The sequence below is a fragment of the Budorcas taxicolor genome, chromosome 21 (assembly GCF_023091745.1).
Source record: "Budorcas taxicolor isolate Tak-1 chromosome 21, Takin1.1, whole genome shotgun sequence".
Classification (NCBI taxonomy): Eukaryota; Metazoa; Chordata; class Mammalia; order Artiodactyla; family Bovidae; genus Budorcas; species Budorcas taxicolor.
Genome location: NC_068930.1, coordinates 24941019 through 24968462, shown reverse-complemented (window position 1 = coordinate 24968462; position 27444 = coordinate 24941019). Strand labels below are relative to the sequence as shown.

General features: G+C 40.5%; 1 protein-coding gene across 1 annotated transcript in view; it reads left to right on the top strand.

Annotated features, from left to right (window-relative positions):
* Window positions 1-27444, top strand: part of IQGAP1 (IQ motif containing GTPase activating protein 1) — a 108385-nt gene that overhangs the window by 33751 nt on the left and 47190 nt on the right. Inside the window, exons 3-9 of the mRNA XM_052659380.1 lie at window positions 4298-4454; window positions 6205-6282; window positions 10940-11016; window positions 20367-20434; window positions 21532-21645; window positions 22432-22610; window positions 23632-23716. Of these exons, the coding sequence (XP_052515340.1) occupies window positions 4298-4454; window positions 6205-6282; window positions 10940-11016; window positions 20367-20434; window positions 21532-21645; window positions 22432-22610; window positions 23632-23716 (758 nt within the window). The remainder of the gene's footprint in view (window positions 1-4297; window positions 4455-6204; window positions 6283-10939; window positions 11017-20366; window positions 20435-21531; window positions 21646-22431; window positions 22611-23631; window positions 23717-27444) is intronic.

Here is a 27444-nt window from a genome sequence, read left to right as displayed (position 1 = left end):
TCATCGACTCGATGGACACGGGTTTGGGTAAACTCCGGGAGTTAATGATGGACAGGGAGGCCTGGCATGCTGCGATTCATGCGATTGCAAAGAGCTGGACACGACTGAGCGACTGAACAGAACTAATGATTTAATGATGCTGAGCATCCTTTCAGTTACCTGTTCGTTGTTTGTATGCGTTTGGAAAACTATTCTGTACCTCTGTCCATTTAAAAATTGGAGTGTTGGTTTTTGTGTGTGTGTGTGTGTTTGGTTTTTTTTTTGCTGTTGAGTTCTTCAAATATTTTGGAGATTGACCCCTTAACAGATATATGATTTGCAAATACTTTCTTCCATTCTGTAGGTTGCCTTTTCATTTTGTTGATGGTTTTCTTTGCTGTGCAGAAGCTTTTTAATTTTATATGATCCTTCTTGTTTATTTTTGCTTTTGATGTCAAACCCTCCAGAAAAATTGTCCCCAAGACTGATGCCAAGGAGCTTACCCTCTATGTTTTCTTAAAGGGGTTCTACAGTTTCAGATTTACAGTGTTCAAGTCTTTAACCCATTTTGAGTTGATTTTTTTCGTGTCTGGCATAAGATAGGTATCAATGCGTAGATTTATTCTAAAGTGAACTTATACAGTTAAATGCTTAACTGTTATAAGGAAGCTTTGTATCTGAGCTGAGAAATACTGGTGGACTTACAGTTAAGCTGAAATATTTAAAACCCTATTAAGTGGACAAAATGTGCAGAGATACCAGTCTTTTTCCTGCATGGGAGAGTTACAGCTCTGTCCTGTTTAGACAGCTCTGTGGAGCTCAGCCGTGTTAGGCTTCTGGGGTGATGTGGTAAGAGCAATAGTGGTTTAGTGAGAAGGATTCTAAACTAGGAATTAGGGTCCTCTTATCCCACCTTTGTCACTAACTAGCAGGTAGCCTTGGATAGACCTTAATTCTTATTTGTAAAACAAGAGGGTTGTGCAAATTGGTACAATCTTTGGGTGAGCTTTTGGTCAATAACGTCTTTTGTTTTGGAGTTAGACTTCTAAGATCTTTCCTCAGCAGTTAATTATAAATACAGAAGAATATTGTGTACAAAGATATTCCTTGGAGAATTATTTAACAATTGAAAACATTTAGAAATGTTATAAATATCCAAGATAGGTGACTGATTAAGCACTTAGTAGAATTTTAATGTGACTCAGGGTGTTCAGAGACTGTATAATAACATGGAAAATATTCATAAAATAATGAGAAAGTTCTTGTAGTTTTCTATAATGGATGTGTGTTATATTGGGGGGAAGACCCCAAAGGGATTTGTCCTAACAGCTCCTTGCTCTCGCATTTTGTGGTTCTTTGAATTAGTGGCAGAGGGGGAATCTCAGATGGGCTGGAGAGGACGGGTGGGTTTGTTGTTATCTCCTCAGAATTATAGTAGAACTCAAACTGCTGCTATGATTAAAAATGATAGTAATATAGCACGTCATTTAATATTCTTAATTTTCCAAAATAATTTTGTCCTCATTTAACTAACTTTATGCTTATAAACAAACCAGATGATACTTTTGCTGTGGAGCAGAGTTTAGAATGAAGGATGAGCCATGCAGGGAACTGGAGTGCAGTTAGGGGCTTGTTTAGAGACCCTCATATGCTTTGCTTGTTTATTCTAGCTCCTGCTCTCTGCTTTATCTTTTTTGACCAGGTCACAGGTGACTTTTCTTTCGGCCTGACAGTTGTGTGGTACGCAGGGCATTCAGCTCCACCAGAAAGCTTGCGAGTCTTGTCCTCAGTCTGTTTTAGAGTAGTCAGACAAGAGGAGGCAGAGAAGGATTGTAGGGGGTGTGGCTGTGGTCCCTCCTTTTAATGTGATTGTAATCTAGTGGTCTCAGAGGAGAGGAGAGCCTGCAGAGCCCTGGTCGCTGGCTCTGATGCAAGGCAAAAGAACTAGTGAGCTGTTTATCCAGTCTTCTCCATTTTGAGAGGAAAACATTACTTTTTCTTTACACCCTTATGTGGTAAAGGACTGTGTTTCGCTTCGAGTTATTCCAGATTTGTCCCTGTTAACGAGAACACAAGTTAGACTGCCTCCTGAGAGCAGGGTTGCCAGGAGCTGTTTGCTGTATCCTTTTCAGCAGTAAAACATTGGAGGGACGATTATTTCCGATGACTACAGCTCTTTTTCATACCATGGACCTACGTTCTTCCCCACATTGCCCTCCTGGTCTTTAGGCTGTTGGAGAAGCATAGTTTGGATTTTATAGTTGTTACTAATTGGTATCTAGTTGCTGTGGCAACTCTCTTGGGAAATTAATTTGTTTCTTCTTTTTCCTCTAGTGACATTTCAGTTCTACTATGTAAAAGAAAATCCAGAGGAGAAAACATAATATCATTGGATATAGGAAATAACCAGAAAATTCTCTTGCCCATTCATCTATCCAACTAATATTTATTTGAGTACCGACTTAGTGTCAGATGTTATGCTGAGTTAGAAACAGGATAGTTTTGAAAGTGAGGTTGAATAACTATTTTGTAGAACTTGAGAAAAGCGGGGCCACTGTTGCTTTCCTTTATTATTTTTTTTAAAGATTCTGAGTGGTAATCTAAGTTTGAAAAGATGGAATACAAGGAATTTTATTATCTTTTAATTTAAACTTTATGTATCAATTGACATTATAAATGCTTAATTTTTCTGTTGTCTCATTTGTCAGTAAATCTAATTTTTACTTCAGTCTGCTGTATCTTTTTTCTTTTGTGTTTTTCATTTGGCTTTTCAAATATTTAGCACTAGCGAAATAGACCAGGCATCATATAGGGGTCCTCTTCCCACCCCACCCACTGCCCTGGTGTGGTGAAAAACATGGGGATAAGAATAGCCTTGTAAAGTTTGAGTAGCATAATTTTAAATTAAGGGTTTTCAATATGGAGTCAGTGAAATCTCTGAAATTATAAACTTAGGTATGTGTACATTTTTGAGGGGAGGCATATAGCTTTCCTTACATATTCCAAGGATTCTGTGACTCAAAAAAAAAGTTTAAAAGCGTTGCCCTGAATGGTATTTTAGTTACCTACATTTCTGTTGGTAGAAAATGTATGCAAGTATATTTTGCTTTGTTTTGTCTTGAAAGTGAAAGTGTTAGTCGCTCTGTCCAGTGACTGTGAGCCCGTGGGCTGTAGCCCACCAGGCTCCTCTGTCCATGGAATTCGCCAGACAGGAATACTAGAGTGGGTTGCCATTCCCTTCTCCAGGGGATCTTTCTGACCTAGGGATTGAACCCAGGTCTCCTGCACTGCAGGTAGATGCTTTACCATCTGAGCCACTAGGGTTTTATCTTGGGCTTCCCTAAAATCTTATAAGAGGAATCTGAGGTGGACAGTAGAGTTTTCTTTTCCTTTCCAACTTCCTCTCCCCTCTTAAAAAAACACTTAATTCATTTGTACTGGTTCCATTGGAGTTTCCTAACGTATTTTAGGTGAGATGATTGACTGTTTTGGTTAACCCCCAAACGGCTTTAAAATCTGAATCTAGAAATTCACTGTCAATGCTGAATTCTCAAACCAGAAGAGAACTTCATCTACAAATTTAAGTTTCTGAGCAGCTGAGAGATGGTGGCTTCAGTTACAAAGGATTATTCTTAGGAGTTCTTCAGGAGCAACTGAAGGAGTGAGGGAGAGGGTCAGGGTTGAGCTTCGTGGGCAGTGAGGACCCGGTCCAGCTGGCGTCTTGTTGCAGGAGAGGAAAGGAGGGCAGAGAAGTGGGCGGTGTTTAGACTCAGGAATTTTCCTCAGCTCCCGGCTTCTGAGGTGTGACTGGGCCAGGACAAGGATGTATGTGAAACTTAATCTTTTTTTTTTAAATTATTTATTTATTTATGTTTGTCTGTGTTGGGTCTTCGCTGCTGCTCGGGCTTTTCTTAGTTGCAGCAAGTCGGGGCGGGGCGGGGGGGGCTACTCTCTAATTGCTGCACGGGTTTCTCTCATTGCAGTGACTTTTCTTGTTGCAGAACGTGGGCTCTAGGGTGCTCAGACCTCAGTAATTGTGGCTCCCGGGCTCTAGAGCACAGGCTCAGTAGTTGTGGGGCACAGGCTCAGATACTCAGAGTCGTGTGAAATCTTCCCAGATCAGGGATCAAACCCGTGTCTCCTGCATTGGCAGGTGGATTCTCTTAGCCACCAGGGAAGCCTCTGAAGTTGAATCTTTAAAGAGTGTTGCCTAGGTTCGATATAAACTTGTCCAAAGAGAGTGGAAATTAAGCTTGAGATCTCTGAGGAAAGTGTTCGGACCTTCCCTCGCTTTTCTCAAGTCCTTTCTCCTGTGCAGGTGGATGGAAGCATGCCTTGGGGAAGATCTGCCTCCCACCACGGAACTGGAAGAGGGGCTTAGGAATGGGGTCTACCTTGCCAAACTGGGAAACTTCTTCTCCCCTAAAGTGGTGTCCCTGAAGAAGATCTATGACCGAGAGCAGACCAGATACAAGGTGAGTCCTTCCCTGCTTGGTGCTTCAGTTTCCATAAATCAGAGAGAGAAGTTTAGCATCCCTTATCCCATGAAAGAGTTACTGAGAAATATGTGGAAATGTCTTTGTTCCAACAAAATAAAATGCCTGGCAGAGTGGAGAAAGTTCAGTGCAAAGTCAAGATATAGTCGTAAAAGAACTTGAGCTGACTGTATTCCTGGTGCAATTCTAATCAGTAATTTGTATAGAGAAATTTTCATGGTCCTTAATGAATTTTTTATTTCTTAGAAGGCAGAGGAGATAACTAGGGGAATAACTACTTTAATTTTAACCAAATTCTGAGATTTGTTGACAGATTAAAAGCATTAGCAACTTTGGAGGGGAGAAAATCACCTCGTGATATTAAAGTTTAAGATAAGTAGGAAAGTGATCTGATTTTAAGAAATTGAGATGAGTGTTTGATTCTTGCGGCCTGGGACCCTCAAAAAGAGGACTACTTTAAGTAAGTTGGGATGTTTACTAGGACCAAATTCCATTGCCTACAGAGTTTTTGTGGGGAGCTTTCCTAAGAGCTCTTATCTAGAAAAGGATGAGTGTAGAAGATAGTGGAAGATTACAAAACCAAGAGCAAATGTATGAGGGGTCAACTGTCAGAACTGGGTCAGAGCTGAGAATTAACAATGAAGACAGAGTCAAGAAAGATTTTTGCTTTATGTTTAACTTCGAAGGAAAACAAGGGAATGATAGATCTTAAGCCAGAATTAACATCCCAAATAGAAACTTTCCGTCATCAAAAAGCAAAGACTTGGGACTTCTCTGCTGATCCACGAGTTGAGACTCCATGCTTCCATGCAGGGGGTGTGGGTCCAATCCCTGGTCGGCGAACTAAGATCCCACATGCTGCACAATGCAATCAAAAATAAAGAAAGAATTATGCTACCTCATTTAAAATTTTTTTTAAAAGCAAAGGTTTATGTGTGGAGTGTTAACTAAGTAGTTATTCTAAAGATACGTCCTGAGTTGTTCTGTCAAGAGCTTACAAAATGTGTGCAGAACAGATAGACATGAGAGGCCTGGAGACTGCAGCAGCAGTAAAAGCAATTAGCCTGCTCCTCTACCTGTCTTGAGAGTGAGCCTTCCTAAAAAACAACAGGTGCAGAGGTTTAGAGGGGGACGTTTGTATGTGTAGGATGAGAAAACCTCATTTGGGGAGTATCTTCTGCCTGCCAGACACCACATTGAGTGTTTTATGTACATTTTCTCAGTTAATCTTTCTGACAGACATAAAGTAGATGTTAAAGATGGGTAACAGTGTCAGTCAGTAAGTCATGCCCAACTCTTTATGACTGTATGGACTGTAGCCCGCCAGGCTCCTCTGTCCATGGGATTTCCCAGGCAAGAATACTGGAGTGGGTCGCCATTTCCTTCTCCATGAAAGATGGGGAAACTCAGACTCAAAAGGGTGAAGTGACTTGCCCAGTGTCACCAATAGATGGCCATGTAAGGAACAGAATCCAGAATAATTGAATTCCAAAGACCATGTTCTGTTGAGCACACCATATTCAGAAGATTCTCCAGATGGTACTTCATTGAGAAGAGCTGAGATGTGGTTTTGGCTTCTAGGGATTAAATGTGAATGTATGCTAGAGATAGACCTGAAGTGTAAGGGGACATGCGAAGTCTCACAGAGAAGCTTTTACAAGGAGAGTTTTTATTTAGGATTTGCTTCAGTATTGCCAAACAATGTCTAATGGTCTTTCATTTGTTCTAGGCAACTGGCCTTCACTTCAGACATACTGATAACGTGATTCAGTGGTTGAATGCCATGGGCGAGATTGGATTGCCTAAGGTAATTTATGTGATAGTCATAGTTCTGGCTTAGTTCTGGCTGTTTTGGCGGAACAGTTCTCATTCAACATATAAAATTATCTTCAGTTGGTGTTTTATATATATGTGCGTGTGTGTGTGTGTGTGTGTGTGTGTAATTTGTTTTTCTTTTTTAAATGTTAAAGGATCTCTCCAGTTTGTTTTAGGAATTAGCTTTGTTCTTTTTCTTTTATATTTCTCATGCCTGCTTCACCTTACCCTAGAGAAGTTCCCTATGATGTCCTTTACTTTTACTACACCAAATTATAAATGTTAAAATTCTCATACCATGAGGGAATTCCTTGGTGGTCCAGTGGGTTAGGACTCTGGACATTCAGGTTCAATCCCTTTTTGGGGAACTAAGATCCTACAAGCCTTGAGGTGTAGCCAGGGAAGGGGGGGTGGGGGGTGGGAATCAACGTGCCATGAAATTTACCATTTTAAAGTACACAATTCAGTGGATTTTGTTTGTTCACAGAATTGCTACATTCAGGTCTGACTTTGGGAAACATAAGGAAATATTTTAGAAACATCATTTTCCAGCTTTTGAATAACTAAATCTGTGGGGAGTATGAAGGGCTTATTTTATATTTCAGACTGTGTAGGCCATATAATGATGTTGACTTCCTATATCTGGTCTTGGTGACGGCTGTAGTTTGTTTTTATGACGGCTTTACTGAGGTATATTGATGGCAGAAAAGTGACACATATTTAACTTTTACGTCTTGAGTTTGGAATGATGGCTGTAGCTCTTTTTTGGCTGCACTGAGTCTTTGTGGTTGCTCTCGGGCTTTCTCTAGTTGCAGAGAGCAGGGACTACTCTCTAGTTGCAGTGTGCGGTTTCTCACTGTGGTGGCTTCTCTTGTTGCAGAGCGCAGGCTCTAGGAATGGGGGCTGCAATAGTTGCGGCATGTGGGCTCAGTAGGTGGAGCTCCCGGGCTCTAGAGCACAGGCTCAGTAGTTTTGGCACGTGGGCTTAGTTGCTCCATGACAGGTGGAATCTTCCCGGACCAGAGATCAAACCAGAGTCCAATACATTGGCAAGCAGATTCTTATCTGCTGTGCCACCAGGGAAGTCCAGGGCTGTGCTTTTGATATGGGAGTAGGCATCTTTGAGCATTTTTGCTCCTGAGTTTGTTTAGTGCTGCTTTTAGTGAAATTGCTATCTCAAATGTTGGTCTGCACTTCACAGGCTGGCAAGCCTTGTAGTTGCCCAGCTTTGAGACTGAAGGAAGAGCCCAGAGACAGCAACAGAGACATCCTTGGTTTATTGGATAGGGGATCTTCCGTGTCTGGAGCAAGCTCTGGAGTAACACCCTGCCGTGGGTCGCAGACAGCAGACAGAACATGGCAGCAGGCTTTGCTGTTGGTGGTGCAGATGGGGGGTTGTTTACCACTTACTTTGGCCCAGGGAAAGCAGCAGCGGAGCACGTCCCTCTTGGCCCCTCGAGCAGAAGTCTTCCCTTTGATAAAGTAGCATCGTGGAGCCATTCTGATCTAAAGATTAGAACAGTCACTAGCATTTACTGATCAGGCTGTACAGTTAAGAGGGAGTGTCAGTCATATGAATAGGGTATAGGTGAATCAGGGTTTGGTTGAGCAGGTGATGTACAGAAAGCAAGAGAATCACTGACCTGGGTGGTGATCATACAACTAGCTACCCAGTCCTACCTTGAATAGCCAGAGAGGCCATGATGTAGTATAACTGTTAGAGGCAAGGACAGCTTTTATTCCCCCTACCCCCACCATCCTTTGACTTAAGAATTCTCCTTCTAGGAATTTATCCCCACCCACATCCTACCAGCTCAAAATAAAAAAAAGGGAAAAAAATTAGACAAGTACAAAAAAATATTATGTAAGGCTTTCCAGCATTGCTTATGATATAAAAAATTGATAGCAAACCACATGTTCCTTCACTCCAGGTATTAACCATGTTACAGCCCGTCAAATACTACTGCTGCCATTGAAAAAGGATGATGTCAATCTGTATACCTAACTGTGATGTGTTAAGTGAAAAATAAAATCAGGCTAAGATTATACAACTTTGAGTTCTGGCTTAGATGAGGTCAGGATTTTTGTCTAAAAATAGAGTGTTCTTGGGAAAAATCTGCAGACAGAAATAGTTTTCATTTCTGTGTGATGGAGTTAAGGGGTGGTTTTCATTCTATTTATACTTTCCTGTGGAGTCTAAGTTTTTGTAACCAAAGAAAGATTCAGAAGAAATGTAGAGTATCAGAAGGTGGCTGAAGCCACTGGGAAATTAGCGTTTGGCATTTTGCAGAGTGCTCAGCTCACTGTTGCACACATGCCTGTTGAATTGAGTTTAACTCAGAGCTACGTCTTGGCTGAAGACTAGCTTGTGTCCTCTTTTGTTCAGAGCAAAGTGCTGAAGCTCTCTTCCCTGCACTGGTACATTTGAGAATTAAGCCCCACACATGTCAGGAAGTGCAATACGTCATGCTCTTACAGCCACTAGGCCTTTCTGCGCACCTGTAACTTCCTGTTCCTGTTTTTTATATAGTATGCCCAATGGGCAATGACAGTTTAACCTTTTTGAATGATACTAAGAGTTTTGTTAATAATTGCTCTTGCTAATAGTATTTTTACTGTAAAAATGCTTTTTTAATAATTTAATTTTATTGCCTTTTTTGTTTACTAACAGTAGTGCATTGTCCTGAACCACAGTCTTGACAAACAGAATTCCCCAAAGGCTGTCAGAACAATTGTAGAAGGGCATGGCAACCCACTCCACTATTCTTGCCTGGAGAATTCCCATGGGCAGAGGAGCCTGGCAGGCCAGAGTCCATGAGGTCGCAAAGAGTCGGACACAGCTGAAGTGACTGAGCCCATGGCTATTAGCCTTGCTCTGTAGGATTTAAGTCCAGAAGATTTCTGAGTAATGTAGACGAAAGATGCTTAGCCTAAAAAATGTGTTTTTGCCCATAATATAATGTGTGATCAATAATTGACAATACCTATATAGTATTTTAAAAAATTTATTTATTTTTAGTTGGATGATGATTGATTTACAATATTGTGTTGGTTTCTGCCGTATATCAACACATATATAGTTTTGTTGAGATGTCTTTCCTAATCTTTTTATGTGGTACATACACAAACTATAGAGACTTAACATAATTTTTTGATTTTTATCCACTTGACTCTTCATTATAATTGGTGCTGTTGGCCAGCTCCTCCATGAAGCATGTTATTGTTTTTGCTTTTTTATTTATTTTATTACCATTATTATTTTTACTTTACGATATTGTATTGGTTTTGCCACACATCAACATGGATCGGCCACGGGTGTACACGTGTTCCCAATCCCGAACCCCCCTCCCCCCTCCCCCCCGCCACACCATTGTTTTTAATCTGCCTGATAGTCCTCTGTTTTCTTCAGCTTTTCTACCTTCTGTATCCTAGTGGGCATTCCGTAAGATGCAGTTCTGTTTTTAGCCACATTCTCTAATTCTCATGGTTTCAGTTGTTTTGAAGACTCTTTGCTTTACGATAAACACAGCGTCTTCAATTGGCTACTGGACGTTTCTCTGTGGATAGCTTTCTATCTCTTGGACTTTCTCGTATCTAAAACTAAATCTGCCTTTTCTCCCAAGTGAACTTCTCTGAGTAAGTGGCACCGTGTCATCATTTTCCCAGTCATCCAGGCTCAAAGCCTTGGCATTTCCTTGGACTCCTAAACAGTCTTTCCCCAAGCCTTCCTCAGTTGTTTGCAGTGTCTGTTTTTTCTGTTGAAACCACCTCCCAGCCTGGTTTCTCCAGCTTCAATCTCTTCACTATTCACTGTATTTTGTGTCTTGTCTTCAGTCAGATCTTCCTGAGGCTCTGTTTTTAGCTTTGGCTTCGAAGCTAGGACTTCTCTGAGGCCTGCATATCAAGTTCAAACTGGTCTGACTGCCAGAGTCCTCATAATCTGTCTCTGTCCTATCTAACCAACCTTTTTTTTCTATTACTTTCTAAAATGGATTCTGTAATATTTCGGGGGAAGGATAACTGACTTTGACCATGATTTTCACTGTTCAGGGGAAGACATGTTAGTCTTAGGAAATGAGCATATAATTTGAAAATTATCGAAAGAGGTGATTCTGGTACATCTTGTCTCTCTTTTGGTGCACAGCTCTTATTGGGAGCCACAGGTATTGTGGGAGTGGTGGTAGTGCTCGGTCGTGTCCAACTCTGCGACCCCATGGCTGCAGCACGCCAGGCTTCCCTGTCTCACTGTCTCCTGGAGTTTGCTCAGATTCATGTCTGTTGAGTCAGTGATGCTATCTAACCATCTCGTCCTCTGCTACCGCCCCCTTCTCCTTTTGCCTTCAGTCTTTCTCAGCCTCAGGGTCTTTTCTAGTGAGTCAGCTCTTAGCGTCAGGTAGCCAAAGTATTAGAGCTTCAGCTTCCAATGAATTCCTTCCAATGAATATTCAGGGTTGATTCCTACATTAGTAAGGTTGATTCCTTACATTGCTTATGATGAATTGTCTGTTCACCCTAATGAAGTTATTTGCGGAACACTGATGATCTTTGCTAATTGTCCAAAGTTTTACTTGTATTAGTGATGGCTGGTGAATGATTAAATGAAACCAGATGGATGCATACCTGACTCTGCTTCTTTTATTTCTCCTTAGATTTTTTATCCAGAAACTACAGACATCTATGATCGAAAGAACATGCCCAGATGTATCTACTGTATTCATGCACTGAGGTAATAGGGTTTTCTTGGTTGAATAAGCAGTATATAGATATAGAACACAGATTGGTAGTTGCCAGAGGTGGGGATTTGGGAGTGGGTGAAATGAGTGAAGGTGGTCAAAAGGTACAGACTCCCTGTTATAAAGTAAACAGGTCCCGGGAATGTAAGGTACACCATGGTGACTATAGTTAATAATACTGTATTATATATTTGAAAGTGGCTAAGAGAGTAGATCTTAAAAGTTCTCATTACAAGAAAAAAAATTGTAATTATGTGTGGTGATGGAAGTTAACTGGACTTACTATGGTGATCATATTATGCAATACACCTGAAATTAATGTTACATTATTATGTCAGCCATATCTCTCTGAACTATGCATTTCATTTGAGATATAGCCCCTTTCTTTTAAATTAAAATCTCTTAAAATTATAAAAAACTATAAATATTTGAAAACTTATTGTTTACCATTTTGTTTCAACCTGATAAACTGAATTACAAAATACACTGTGTCTTTTTTTTTAACTCTTTATTCAATAGTGGAGTATAGCCAATTAACAATGTTGTCATAGTTTAGGTGAACATGAAGGGTCTCAGCCATACATATACATGTATCCGTTCTCCCTCAAAGCTTCGTCCCATCCAAGCCACCACATAACACTGAGCAGAGTTCCGTGTGCTATATATATAGTAGGTCTTTGTCGGTTACCCATTTTAAATATAGCAGTTTGTGTACATGTCCATCCCAAGCTCCCGAACTATACCTTCCCCGCCTCTTTCCACCTCAGCAACCATAAGTTCATTCTCTTAAGTTTGTGAGTCTTTCTGAACATAATATTCTATGTCTTGATACTGATTGGTAACATAGTACCAGCAATTATCAAATGGTTGATTGATAATTTGTTTAGTTATCTAGGACCTTGACAAGTCATTTGTTCCTTAAATAATTTTTATGACAATGTAAATATAATAAATAGGAATTGAAACAAGGTATAATTTTTTTCTCAGTTTCATAGTAAATTTGGAAGATGACTTAATTTCAGATCCTCAGCCCTTAGAAGGAACACAGTACTAAATTGGTGGGAGGAGGTGATCTGTCTGGAGGGGACGGGGTAGGATGGGAGGGGAGCAGGTGCTGGTAGTCTGGTATTTCAGAGTGGCTTAGATTTACTGGATGGCCATAGGACTAAACCAGAAGGCAATACAAGTGGGTGAGTAAAAGAAGGAACATGGACTATGAGATTTCTTTTTGCTTGGGCTGTTCTTTTTATATAGCATCCGGTGTATGCACCTAATAAATGTTAATTGTATATATAAATGTATGTATAATGTTGTTGTTGTTGTACAAGAAGCCTGCTGTCTCCAGTTTCTTGATCAAATGTGTGCCAGACCCTGGGTATCACTGAAATCAGCATGAAACCCTTGAAAGAGAGAATGTAACTGAGGGCTGGTAGACCTCTTGTGTGGACTGATGGATGCATTAACCCCCTCAGAGGTTCCCTCCCTAGGCACTCTACCTTCTGGTCCATCTGTTAGGCTGCATTGAGACCTGTCTTTCCAGAACAGCCTTCATCTTACCAGACACTTCGTAAAATGCTTTGATGATTCCTTTGTAGTGTCACCTCTAGTCATTCCCTCCCGTGTATCTGTGCTCTAGTATCTCATGCCTTTGGTTCTGCTGTTTCCTCTGCCTAAAATGCCCTTTTCTCCCTGGTTTAACCTGTGCTCTTCCCCGGGTGCCACCTCAGGATGCTGCTATAAGTATCTTCTCTTGCTTTTTCCTTCTGAAGCAAAATTAGCTACTTACCATCTTTGTGCTCCTTTAGCATTGCCAAGAGAACGCACTGGTCATAGCAAACACCCTCTTCCAACAACACAAGAGAAGACTCTACACGTGAACATCACCAGATGGTCAACACCGAAATCAGATTGATTATATTCTATGCAGCCAAAGATGGAGAAGCTCTATACAGTTGATAAAAACAAGACCAGGAGCTGACTGTGGCTCAGATCATGAACTCCATATTACCAAATTCAGACTTAAATTGAAGAAAGTAGGGAAAACCACTAGACCATTCAGGTATGACCTAAATCAAATCCCTTATGATTATACAGTGGAAGTGAGAAATAGATTTAAGGGCCTAGATCTGATAGATAGAGTGCCTGATGAACTATGGAATGAGGTTTGTGACATTGTACAGGAGACAGGGATCAAGACCATCCCCATGGAAAAGAAATGCAAAAAAGCAAAATGGCTGTCTGGGGAGGCCTTACAAATAGCTGTGAAGAGAAGAGAGGCGAAAAGCAAAGGAGAAAAGGAAAGATATAAGCATCTAATTGCAGAGTTCCAAAGAATTGCAAGAAGAGATAAGAAAGCCTTCTTCAGCGATCAATGCAAAGAAATAGGGGGAAACAACAGATTGGGAAAGACTAGAGATCTCTTGAAGAACATTAGAGATACCAAGGGAACATTTCATGCAAAGATGGGCTTGATAAAGGACAGAAATGGTATGGACCTAACAGAAGCAGAAGATATTAAGAAGAGGTGGCAAGAATACACAGAAGAACTGTAGAAAAAAGATCTACACAACCCAGATAGTCATGATGATGTGATCACTAATCTAGAGCCAGACATCTTGGAATGTGAAGTCAAGTGGGCCTTAGGAAGCATCACTATGAACAAAGCTAGTGGAGGTGATGGAATTCCAATTGAGCTGTTTCAAATCCTGAAAGATGATGCTGTGAAAGTGCTGCACTCAATATGCCAGCAAATTTGGAAAACTCAGCAGTGGCCACAGGACTGGAATAGGTCAGTTTTCATTCCAATTCCAAAGAAAGGCAATGCCAAAGAATGCTCAAACTACCGCACAATTGCACTCATCTCACATGCTAGTAGAGTAATGCTCAAAAAAAATAAAATAAAATAAAATAAATGAAGTAATGCTCAAAATTCTCCAAGCCAGGCTTTAGCAATACGTGAACCGTGAACTCCCTGACGTTCAAGCTGGTTTTAGAAAAGACAGAGGAACCAGAGATCCCAGAGATCAAATTGCCAACATCCGCTGGATCATGGAAAAAGCAAGAGAGTTCCAGAAAAACATCTATTTCTGCTTTATTGACTATGCCAAAGCCTTTGACTGTGTGGATCACAATCAACTGTGGAAAATTCTGAAAGAGATGGGAATACCAGACCACCTAACCTGCCTCTTGAGAAATCTGTATGCAGGTCAGGAAGCAACAGTTAGAAGTGGACATGGAACAACAGACTGGTTCCAAATAGGAAAAGGAGTGTGTCAAGGCTGTATATTGTCACCCTGCTTATTTAACTTCTATGCAGAGTACATCATGAGAAACGCTGGGCTGGAAGAAGCACAAGCTGGAATCAAGATTTCCGGGAGAAATATCAATAACCTCAGATACGCAGATGACACCACCCTTATGGCAGAAAGTGAAGAGGAACTAAAAAGCCTCTTGATGAAAGTGAAAGAGGAGAGCAAAAAAGTTGGCCTAAAGCTCAACATCCAGAAAACGAAGATCATGGCATCTGGTCCCATCACTTCATGGGAAGTAGATGGGGAAACAGTGGAAACAGTGTCAGACGTTATTTTTTTGGGCTCCAGAATCACTGCAGGTGGTGACTGCAACCATGAAATTAAAAGACACTTACTCCTTGGAAGGAAAGTTATGACCAACCTAGATAGCATATTCAAAAGCAGAGACATTACTTTGCTGACTAAGGTCCGTCTAGTCAAGGCTATGGTTTTTCCTGTGGTCATATATGGATGTGAGAGTTGGACTGTGAAGAAGGCTGAGCGCCGAAGAATTGATGCTTTTGAACTGTGGTGTTGGAGAAGACTCTTGAGAGTCCCTTGGACTGCAAGGAGATCCAACCAGTCCATTCTGAAGGAGATCAACCCTGGGATTTCTTTGGAAGGAATGATGCTAAAGCTGAAACTCCAGTACTTTGGCCACCTCATGTGAAGAGTTGACTCATTGGAAAAATCTCTGATGCTGGGAGGGATTGGGGGCAGGAGGAGAAGGGGACGGCCGAGGATGAGATGGCTGGATGGCATCATGCACTCGATGGATGTGAGTCTGAGTGAACTCCGGGAGATGGTGATGAACAGGGAGGCCTGGCGTGCTGCGATTCATGGGGTCGCAAAGAGTCGGACACGACTGAGCTACTGAACTAAACTGAACATACCTCTCACTCCACTTATCTTACTTTTTACACTGTCCTCTGGTTACTGTTTCTGCTTGGCTATCTTGTGGACTCCTTTGGGGCAAGAAGTATTTCCTTTGTTCTTTATCTTTGTGTTGTTAGTACTTAGATGCCTGGTATATAACCACAATAAATGTGTGTGTCCAACTTATACATTATAACAAATCTCCCTCCCTTTCTCCAGCCCAAGGGGATAATTTGTGCCCTGTCAGTGAAAAAGGAAATGGTACTTTGTCTTTATCAAAGGGCTCTTCATGTTTGTCTCTGCTTATCCAGTCACGGTGCAGTTCAGTTCTCACTTTCTTGGTGAAGTTTCTCCAATGACAGCTTTTATCTTTTTCTAAGCCTCTGGATTTTTGTTTGTTTGTTTGTTTTGTGTGTGTGTTTAGTTATATGTTCCTTCTTTCATATCTTTTCTTCCTATATTTATTAGCATCTTAGTGACAGAAGTCATGCATTATTTCTTTTTTTCTCTCAAAGGTACATGGCATAATGTTGTACAGACAATGGTAAAATGAGGATTTAAAAACCTTGTTTAGGAATAGGTGATAAGTCAGAGAATTTTCAGAATGTAGCCATTTCCGATGTATATGTCTGAGCTAAATCAGATTAATTCTGAGTGCTGTGGTTGGCTCAGGATTCCGTGAGGCCTGTCAATGTTGCTAATCTTGTGAAGGCAGTACCCACCATGGTATCTGAAGTTGGCAGGCAGAGAAGCTAAGCTGGCAGAGTTCCTCTCTGCTAGGCCTGTAGCTACGACTCTCTGCCATGTAACCTGGGTCCCAGGCCCTCACTTCCCCTGAAGAGAGACTGAAGAACTAACGGTGCCTTTCTCATGATGGAATCAGAATGAGAAAGGGAGGAAGCCTGCTATTGTTCTCCATTTCTCTTCAATAGGCAGTTCGTGCTTAGAAAGTATATACACAGCAGTGTGTTCCGGTTGGTGATTTACAATTTCTTTCCTCCCTGTTTTTCCTGAGGGGTGGGTTGGCCACTCTTGATAATATGTAGGAAGTATTTCTAAGTGCTTGAGGCTCTTGTTTACCCTCACAGGACCGTGTTCAAGGCTGCTCCCTCACTCCACTTAACCTGTTTTGGGTGAGGCACTGTTTCCCTTTTGGATCAATAGTGATAAAGAAGCATTATCTCCTTGTTTTCCCCCTTCCTGCCATCTGTCCTCACCGCACCCCCCCCCCCCCGCCCCCCACCGCCCCAAGTCTTGACTGGCATTATTCCTGAGGTACTCACTGTTCTTAAGTCAGACTAAATTACTCTTATAGGTTACACTCCACTCTCAGATAAGACCCTACTTCTCCATTATTCCAGATGTATATGTATACTTTCTTTCCATTCCCTACCCACATGCTTTATCTTTTTAAGAATTCACTTTGGGGTTAAATTGGCCCATAATCCTTTATCTTAAATTCAAAAAAACATGCTAAAAACTCTGAATTTTGGTTCAGTTCAAACTCATTTGTTGGCAAGATCTGATCAGTATTAATTGAGATTACATAGAATGTATATCTACTTAATGTGATTATTCAGATGTTTTTCTGCCGAAAAGGTAATGTATTTGATTAGGGGTGCTTCCCCAAGACTTGTTGGGGGTGTTTTATAATGCTGCATACACTGTACAACTTTTCTGAGAAATCCTAAATTAGTATTTGGCCCAGAGAATTTAGGTAAAGGATGTGGGCCTGTACTAGATTCTGTTTCCTCATCACCTTCTAGAGCATTTGTTAGTGATCTTTGAGATTAGCATAGTGATTTCTTTCATAGATTACTGTACAGTCACTGATTTGTATTCCCTGGTGGCTCAGACGGTAAAGCATCTGCCTGCAATGCAGGAGACCCGGGTTTGATCCCTGGGTTGGGAAGATCCCCTGGAGAAGGAAATGGCAACCCATTCCAGTACTCTTGCCTAGAAAATTCCATGGATGGAGGAGCATGGTGGGCTATATAGTCCATAGGGGTTGCAAAGAGTGGACACGATCGAGTGACTTCACTTTCACTTTCTTTCACTTTCACAGTCATTGATGATAATCAGAATCCAGATAGGCTGACACAAGCTTCTCATTGTTATAGAGTATAACTTAATTAGGAAAAAAAAAGGAAAGAAATCTGAACTCAATTACAGGCTGATTGTGATAGGTAGCTGATAGCTTATTTGTGAAAGCAAGCATAGGAGGCCAGGAACAAAAACTGAAAGTGATGTTTATTGTTAGGATTTTTAAGTTTTAGCTGTGAGTTTAAGTGCTTTCTAACATGGAGCAACATGGAACACAACAGACTGGCTCCAAATAGGAAAAGGAGTGCGTCAGGCTGGATACTGTCACCCTGCTTGTTTAACTCATATGCAGAGTACATCGTGAGAAACGCTGGGCTGGAAGAAGCACAAGCTGGAATCAAGAGTGCTGGAAGAAATATCAATAACCTCACCTAAGCTGGTTTTAGAAAAGGCAGAGGAACCAGCGATCAAATTGCCAACATCCGCTGGATCATGGAAAAAGTAAGAGAGTTCCAGAAAAACATCTATTTCTGCTTTATTGACTATGCCAAAGCCTCTGACTGTGTGGATCACAATAAACTGTGGAAAATTCTGAAAGAGATGGGAGTACCAGACCACCTAACCTGCCTCTTGAAAATCTGTACGAAGGTCAGGAAGCAACAGTTAGAAGTGGACATGGAACAACAGACTGGTTGTATATTGTCACCCTGCTTATTTAACTTCTATGCAGAGTACATCATGAGAAATGCTGGACTGGAAGAAACACAAGCTGGAATCAAGATTGCCAGGAGAAATATCAATAACCTCAGATATGCAGATGATACCACCTTTATGGCAGAAAGTGAAGAGGAACTAAAGAGCCTCTTGATGAAAGTGAAAGAGGAGAGTGAAAAAGTTGAGTTAAAGCTCAACATTCAGAAAACTAAGATCATGGCATCCGGTCCCATCACTTCATGGGAAATAGATGGGGAAACATGGGAAACAGTGTCAGAGTTTATTTTGGGGGGCTCCAGAATCACTGCAGGTGGTGACTGCAGCCATGAAATTAAAAGACCCTTACTCCTTGGGAGGAAAGTTATGACCAACCTAGATAGCATATTCAAAAACAGAGACATTACTTTGCCAGCAAAGGTCCATCTAGTCAAGGGTATGGTTTTTCCAGTGGTCATGTATGGATGTGAGAGTTCGACTGTGAAGAAAACTGAGCGCTGAAGAATTGATGCTTTGGAACTGTGGTGTTGGAGAAGACTCCTGAGAGTCCCTTGGACTGCAAAGAGATCCAACCAGTCCATTCTGAAGGAGATCAGCCTGGGTGTTCTTTGGAGGGAATGATGCTAAAGCTGAAACTCCAGTACTTTGGCCACCTCATGAGAAGAGTTGACTCATTGGAAAAGACTCTGATGCTGGGTGGGATTGGGGGCAGGAGGAAAAGGGGACAACAGAGGATGAGATGGCTGGATGGCATCACCGACTCGATGGACGTGTGTTTGAGTGAACTCCGGGAGTTGGTGATGAACAGGGAGGCCTGGCATGCTGCGATTCATGGGGTCACAAAGAGTCGGACACAACTGAGCAATAAATTGAACTGAACTGAACTAAGCGCTTTCAAGACTGAATAAGAGGACCCAAGTGGCCATTATGATTCCATTTATAGTTCCAGCATGTCCTTAAAATATTCCTAGTAATTAAAATGAGATAAAAGCAAGATGATGCCCATCTGCTTTAAGCTTCCCTTCTCTGCTTTTTACAGCAACTAGTGATAGCATTGTGATGCCTTTGATTATCATTGAAGACATTAGGAACTCACTCTTGTTGGGGCTGTGAAAGTAACATGCTCAAGCTTTTGTTGAAGTGTGGCAACCACTTTCTTGTTCTATAGTAGAAATAAAAGAGGAAGAAGTTTTTGGAGAAAAACATTTTTACTAATTTAGAATGCAGATGGAACATACCGTACAGGGAAAGTACATGAAGAAGCATATTACATGTCCAGAAAGTTATTAGCTCTTTGACTTTGGAAACTGTGTTGAATAATGTAAAATCTTTGGAGAGAGGAACTTTATTTCCATCTCGAGCATTTTATTGAAAAGAAAAGCCCATAATTGTATATGTATCATTTGTATTTGTACTTACCTGAGAAAATGATTGGTTACTGTGGATGTATATATTCTAATGTGTTTTCAGAATACTTGATTTTTTTAAGAGTATGCATTTGGGTTTATCTTATACAGTTTGGATGCTGATCAGTTTTGTGAATGCAGTGTACATGGTACATGTTTGTATTTAACATTTAGATGTAGAGAGTATCTGCAAATGCTGTAGGCTACTTTGTTGAGTTTATGTGGTTTGTTTCTTAGATATTTTTTATTTCCTCTCTTATTACTAGGCTGTCAATGTCTTGCTCATGTTAATCCCTGTGGAGTGGTTTTCTGATCTAATTTATTCTGAGCTGGTAGAGCCTTAGTCTCTGGTTAATCTGATTCATATTTATAGACATTCATCCATCTGTGAAATATTGATTATTATTTATTAATATATGTCAGGCTCTGGGTAGGCCACTGGTAAACAAGACTTTTATTGACCCTGACTTCATGGGGCTTAGAGTCTAGGAGATTTTTATTTAAAGAGTAAAGATTTATGATATATACTTTGTGTAAAACTCTTAAAGTACCTGAATTAAACTTTTCCACCAGTGATACGAATTCAGCTTAAGCAAGATTTGCTGAGTCATTTTCATGAGACTTTTCTAAAACGTCTTTTCAGTTAAAACTTACCGATCACAGGAAGTTAAACAGAAGGGAAGAGACTTCATTTATATTTGTTATATTAACATTTATGTTAATGTCTGATTGCTTATTGGATTTGTCCTGGAGCTAGGACTTAAACTTGTGCCTCCTGAGTCCCAGCCCAGTGCTTTTTGCATTACATTATGTGACTTTTAAGGACCTCCTTGTTATATAAAACTAAAAGAAGCCTCTGAGATAAAGTATCATAGCTGCTGAGTGTAATATGGCAGAGTCCTGGGAGTCTCCATGTTCAGAATGCTTCTGTCCTTTATGCTGGTTTTCCCCTTTGACTTTACAGCAGCAGAACATCTGGCTGGGAGTCCTGACTCTTTTGCATTTTATGTCTTCTAGTTTGTACCTGTTCAAACTAGGCCTGGCTCCTCAGATTCAAGATCTGTACGGAAAGGTTGACTTCACAGGTAAGAAGTTCCAGACCTGGCGGGAAGTGCTTGATTTATGTGGAAATAGCCTGGAGAGTCAACTGTACCAATCTTAAAGATGCGGGGCTTTAAAAACACTGTGCCAGCAGAGACTTTAAAAAAAACACGAGGAACCTGCTTCCCTGGTGTGGGGGAAGGAACACAGGACTTGGGGTTTCAGGCTCTGTTCTCTCAGTTATGACATGGTGTGGTTGAGAAGTCTCCATTGTCTTATATCTAAATTAGAAAGAATATTAACATCTAATATTAAATGTTCACGTACAGTGAGAAAAACTTCATGCCAGTCTTTCCCTTTCCCTTCCGGTGAGCACCATTTGTAGGCAAACAAAGTGGTGTGATGGTGGTGAGATGATACAAAGATGACAATTTTACTAATTTTAAAACTTTAGTTTATTTGGGTGGGTGTTTCTGTGTATATTTGCTATAGTCAAATCCTTAAAGAGATGGGGGCTTGCGAAGAAAAAGAACAGGGGGAATATTGGCAAAGGGTAAAATAGACTCAAATCTTTTTGAACTAGTGATTATTTTATAGGCCTTGAAGTTTTAAAAATTGGTAATACAGCTTTTATCTATGATGTTTTTTCTTCCAGGGAAGTTGTTCCCCAGACTCGGGGCAAGGGCCAAACCTTAAAATGTTTCCTTTATTATTTGGCTTCTGGCCTTAGACACAAAATTGTTTAGTGGTAGCTAGTGACTTGGATTATAAAGACTAAGATAACTGGCTTGTGATTCACTTCTTGTTCGAGGTCCCTTTAAAACTACTCCATTCATAAGTTCATTAGAGGAAATGCCATTAGTAGCAGTTTGGGAAAACTATTCTGTATAGAGCCATTCTCATGTTATGGTTATTTCTGATGCTCTTGATAGTACTAGTAATAGTTCCTGTGTCTATTGAATGCATGTTATATACCAGATATCAGGTTAAGTGCTTTGCATATATTATCTTATTTAAATCCTTATGACAACCCTAAGAGTTAGATATCATTTTTTATCCAGTACATTTTGTGGTTAAGGAATCTGTTTCCTTCTAAGGCCTGAAAGGGTGCTTACCTTTGGGTCTTAATTCTTTCCTGTAGAAGAAGAAATCAACAACATGAAGATTGAACTGGAGAAGTATGGGATTCAGATGCCTGCCTTTAGCAAGATTGGGGGTATTCTGGCTAATGAGCTGTCAGTGGATGAAGCCGCATGTAAGAAGAGAGTGATTTCATGGGTTCAAGTGGAGTTGTTGCTTTTGCTTTCAATGATTAATACTATAATGGTGGTCTTGGACATGAGGCATTTTGCCAGCAGGTGTCTAGTGGCTCAGACAGTAAAGAGAGAGTCTGCTTGCAATGCAGGAGGTCCCAGTTTGATCCCTGGGTCGGGAAGATCCCTTGGAGAAGGGAATGGCAACCCTCTCCAGTATTCTTGCCTGGAGAATCCCCATGGACAGAAGAGCCTGGTGGGCTACTGTCCATGGAGTTGCAAAGAGTCAGACATGACTGAGCAACTAACACTTCTTTCTTTAGGTCAGTAGATATAGTTTCAAACACTGCTATACAGTTGTCTATGCTGTTATTTGGAAATAAGTGAGAAAAAATCAAATAAGTTTGATTAAAATAAAAGCACTAGAAAGCAAATTTTACATTTCAATGCCTTTTTTAGTTTCTTATCTTCTAATGGAGTTTACATGATAATTAAGGGTGAACATTTCCATGACAAATGCTCACATGCTCCCTGCAAAGTCCCTTACTGAATGTTTTCCCCATAAGATTCCAGGTTGAGCATTTCAGATATGGATTATAGGCAGAGCTGTGACTTTTTGTGTTAGGGAAAAGACAGGGCTTACAAGATCTGGGGATTCCTCTAACCCCTCTGTCTATGAAAAAGCAGCCTCTGTTTGTGCTGGGGGATTGCCGTGTTTGAATGTGTAATGTACATCCTTTACTTTATATAACCTCAGTGTTCTGTGTTTTGAATTCTTTTTTTTTCAGTACATGCGGCTGTTATTGCCATTAATGAAGCTATTGACCACAGAATTCCAGCTGACACCTTCACAGCTTTGAAAAATCCCAATGCCATGCTTGTGAATCTTGAAGAATGCTTGGCCTCTACCTACCAGGACATACTTTACCAGGCCAAACAGGACAAAATGGCAAATGCTAAAAACAGGGTAAAAATGGAACATTTGCTCTTTTTAATTGATCTGTAGAGGCTTCCGTGGTAGCTCAGCTGGTAAAGAATCTGCCTGCAATGCAGGAGACCCCAGTTCAATTCCTGCATTGGAAAGATCTGCTGGAGCAGGGATAGGCTACCCACTCCAGTATTCTCAGGCTTCCCTGGTGGCCCAGCTGGTAAAGAATCCGCCTGCAACGTGGGAGACCTGGGCTCGATCACTGGGTTGGGAAGATCCCCTGGAGAAGGGAAGGGCTACCCACTCCAGTATCCTGGCCTGGAGAATTCCATGGACTGTATAGTCCATGGGGGTCACAAAGAGTCAAATACAACTGAGCGACTTTCACTTTTCACAACTGATTTACAGTCTTTCATTATTTAATATGACTCCATTTTAAAGATCAGTTTTATTGAGATACTAATTGATGTATAATAAAACCCAACCATGTAAAGTGTACAGTTTGATGAGTTTTCACCAGTGTATACAGATATGTGACCACCACCCACAAAGTGCCCATATCTCCCTTTCAGAGTCAACCTCTATTGCCTCCCTCTGTCCACCCCTGACCCCGGCAACTCCAGGTCTATGTTTTATCACTTTAGCTTATCTTTTTTGGAATTTTATATAAATGAAATGGAGTTACCAATATGTAGTCTTTCAGTGTTAGATTCTATTTTGACATCTACTTTCTTCTTGAATTGTGGGCAAACCTGTGAGAGGCTCTGAGATCTAGTCTGAGACAAGGATTCAGGCTCCCAGATGAGCAGGGCAGGGTTCACCAGTGTCTCCTTCTGCTGGATTCTGGAAGAACCCCTTGAGCTTGTTATGTACGAGTGGATCTGCTTTCTATGTTTTTGGTCACAATCAGGTAGCACTCTGCTTTGTTCTTTATTAAGGATTTTAAGCCACACCCTTTCTTGCTCTTGACTCTGTCGTGGTGGCGGAGGAACATATGTGTATTTCTGTGGTCTTCTTAGAGACCTCAGCTAATTTAGCTACACCTTTTATTCATCTTCAGACAGAAAGCTCTGAGAGAGAAAGGGACGTTTATGAGGAACTGCTCACTCAAGCTGAAATTCAAGGCAACATAAATAAGGTCAACTGTAAGTATGTGCCCCTGTCAAGCCTCTAAAGGAATGTCACTGAATAATGGGCCTGTGGATCTGTTCATGGTTTAAGTTTATATCAGGCATTTGTGGGTTTGCCTAGGAACTATTGCCTATTTACTGTCTTTTGTGTTCCTGTGTCTTCTCTTTGGGTTACCATGGTCCTCAGGCAGCATGCCCCCCGCCCCCCTGCTCTTCTGTTGTAACTCACAGACTGGAGTTTTTGGCTGCAGTTTCACTCTTTTCACCCTGTGTTAGACACTTAAATCTGAAGAGGGATTTTATTTTTCTATTTTTAAGGTAATACTAGTTTTGTTTTTCTTTTAAAGAGTAATACAAGTTATCCAGAAATGAGCCACAAATAAAAAATTAAACTCCTAAGAATGACCATGCTTGGTATTTTTAACAAATCCTTCAAAACATATTTAAACAGAAATGAGGTTGTCCTGTTCATCTTGATTTTTGTGTATGTGTTACACAAAAATTAATTTGAAAAATTTAATTCCTTGAATTAATTTAGTCTCTCTTTTGCAAAAGAACCTGCATCAGTTTCTTATTACTTGCCAGTCAAAACGCTGTTCCCTGGCCTCGAGCTCTTTATGCACTGTTTCATGCATACAACTCTCCGTAGACCTCTCATGTGCCTACTCATCTCCCACGTTCATTGTGTTCATTTTATGACTCATGAAGAGTGACTCTGGAGTTGTTCAGACCTGGGATTTGATCTCTTGCCCTTGTATTAATCACTGTGGGAACTGGGCACCTGTGGCATAGAATCATTATATGCGTGATGAGATAATATATGTTAATTGGCTCGTATTTAGTAAACACTCAATAACATTATCATTACTGTTGTTAATTATGTAACTGCCCCACTGTAATGCCCTCACGCCTCATCTCTTACCTCATCCAAATTAAACCCATCATTCAAGATTCAGCTCAGTTCTCACCTCAGCTTGTATCCTAGCTCACAATATACTTGCCTTTCACATCTCCTACAGTATCTGTATGCTTAACCACACGATTTTGTATTTAATTCTCTGTTGTCTTTTTTTGTTTTGTTTTTTACATCTATATAGACTTAAACTTGGGAGAAGACAATGGCACCCCACTCCAGTACTCTTGCCTGGGAAATCCCATGGACGGAGGAGCCTGGTGGGCTGCAGTTCATGGGGTTGCTAAGAGTTGGACACAACTGAGCAACTTCACTTTCACTTTTCACTTTCATGCACTGGAGAAGGAAATGGCAACCGACTCCAGTGTTCTTGCCTGGAGAATCCCAGGGAGGGGGAGCCTGGTGGGCTGCCATCTCTGGGGTTGTACAGAGTCAGACACGACTGAAGCGACTTAGCAGCAGCTTAGCAGACTTAAACTTGAATTTACTTATGAATTCTGCTTCTTTTTAAATCCTCATAATTCCTAGCATAGAGTTAGAGTCACCGAAAGAAGTAAAAAAAACCTTGTTTAATTCAACCAGACTTGACCTTATCTTATTTTGATCAAGATGATAATAATAGTAGTAATAGTCATCAGGGTCCTCTCTGTTCTTTGGAGATCGTAATTTCTCACTTGTACTAATGCTCTGAATAACTGGTGAGAATTTATAGATTTTGCCAACTCCTTATGGTAGAGAGTTCTAAATCCTGACCAGGAGTCTGTGTGTTTTGTTCCATTCTGGTTCCTTTAGGATAATAGCTTTCTGAATAGAGCTGTAGTTCCATTCACGTGTGGGTGATTGGTTGTGCTGTGTCTGTATGAATACTGCTTTAGTCAGCAAGTATAAACCAGAATGTCCTTGCACTCAGTTCTCTCTGTAGAAGAAAGTCTAGCACATTTTCTGCTGTACACACTGCATAAAATACTCTTTTATTTACTAAGGGATTTTTCTCTACTATGTTATTTGGGGCCTTTGTTGCTATACCTGGCTGATTATGTTAGAGTTAGTTATAAACTCATAAGGAAAGAAACGTATGTGTATATTTTGAAAGTGTTCCATGCATATTGTTCTTACATGGTCAAAGGAACAAAATAGTAAAACTTCCCTCAGATATGTTTCAGTGAGGAGGGTAGGCAAATGCATAATTTCAGGGCAACTTGGCTAGAACAATTCAGTGAGTAATTTAAAGGGAACCAGAGACGTGTGAAATACAGTCATAGAGTAAAGAAAAGAATGATGACTTTTCCTCAAGGTTTGTACATGACCCTTCACTGGGGTTCTTAGGGTAGATAAGGAGGTGAGGATAAGGCAGAATTCTCAATAGAGGGACAGTCTTTTCCTAACAGTAGGGAAAGTCAGAGACAAGGGAACGTTGGAAGACAGAGGGACTTTAGGTCCCAAGAATTATCTTAATGTAATTATAGATAAGATTCTTTCCCTAGGGCTTGAGAAGCAGTGAAGCCATTATGCTGCCCCAGAAGAAAACTGCAGGCCAAATAGTTATAAATGAGAAAGAGTTCTTATTTTTTTGTTAAGTAGGATAAGAAAAATTAGATAATTAAAGCATAGTGGGAGAAAGTATGTGAATAATGTTCCGGATCAGTGGTCCCCAACCTTTTTGGCACCAAGGACCAGTTTTATGGAAGGTAAATTTTCCATGAACCAGGGTGATGGGGGTGGGGGTGGGAAATGGCTTCAGGATGATTCAAGTGCTTTATATTTCTTGTGCACTTTGTTTCTGTTGTTATTACATCAGCTTTACCTCAGATCATCAGGCATTAGATCCTGGAGGTTGGGAACCCCTGTTCTAAATATCCACTTAAATATTTACATATTTATGTACATAGTAAGTTTACCTTTCCAGTAAAAGCATAAATGACTAGATGCCTTTGCAGATGGATCATCTGAAACTCTGTGTTACAGAGAGGAAGCCTGGTTGTTACCAGCCTGTGTTGCTTGTATTTTCAGTCCCCCACTACTACAGAAGCTCCCTGAGGATGGAGACAACCTATTTGTTTTGTTCCTGACTATGTTTACAGCATGTTTACAGCCTGGTCCTTGTGGTGGGAAAATGCTTGGTTAGTTGGCTAGTGGCCACGTAAACCTGCAGCCATGATTCAGAGAGCTGCTCACCTCCTCTTTGCGGTGACCTGTGAACCAAATCGTAGGGGAGAAGGTTGGGAAGAGGGGAACAGTCTTAGGAATCTAGCCTTTCGCTCTTTTACCTCTTGGTGTTATTTATTAGTTCTGGTTTGAAACTGTTTTTTCTTGGACTGTTTTCTTTATGATATCTTACGTTAATTTTCTTTTTTGTTGTTTTCTTTTGTTTTGTTTTTTTACAAATGAAAACAGTTTAAACTGATAACTACTGCTATGCCCCCAGTATTTTGATTTTTAGTATTTTATTATTGATTTGTTTTGCTACTTTGGTGATAAGATTAGATGTTCATTCCTGGGTGGGGCACGGGAAGGAGAACCCTATTTTTTCTTCTAAAAATAGGGAAGCTGAAAATAATAATTACGATTTTCCAGGGGTTGTCATTTCTGAAATCAGAAAATGTATTATTTTGACTTTCAACTTAATACCTTACTTATTTTATAATATGCAAAGTACTTTCACATGTATGATTTCATTTAATCTCATGAGGAATCTTAGGAGGAACATACCTTTATTATCATTTTCAGATTAAGGGAAATCTGCATTTTTACTGTCGATAATGTGTTAATGACTTGTGTGATGTCAGGTTCTATGACTAGAAGTACAGAATGTTGAGGCAGCGCTGAGAGC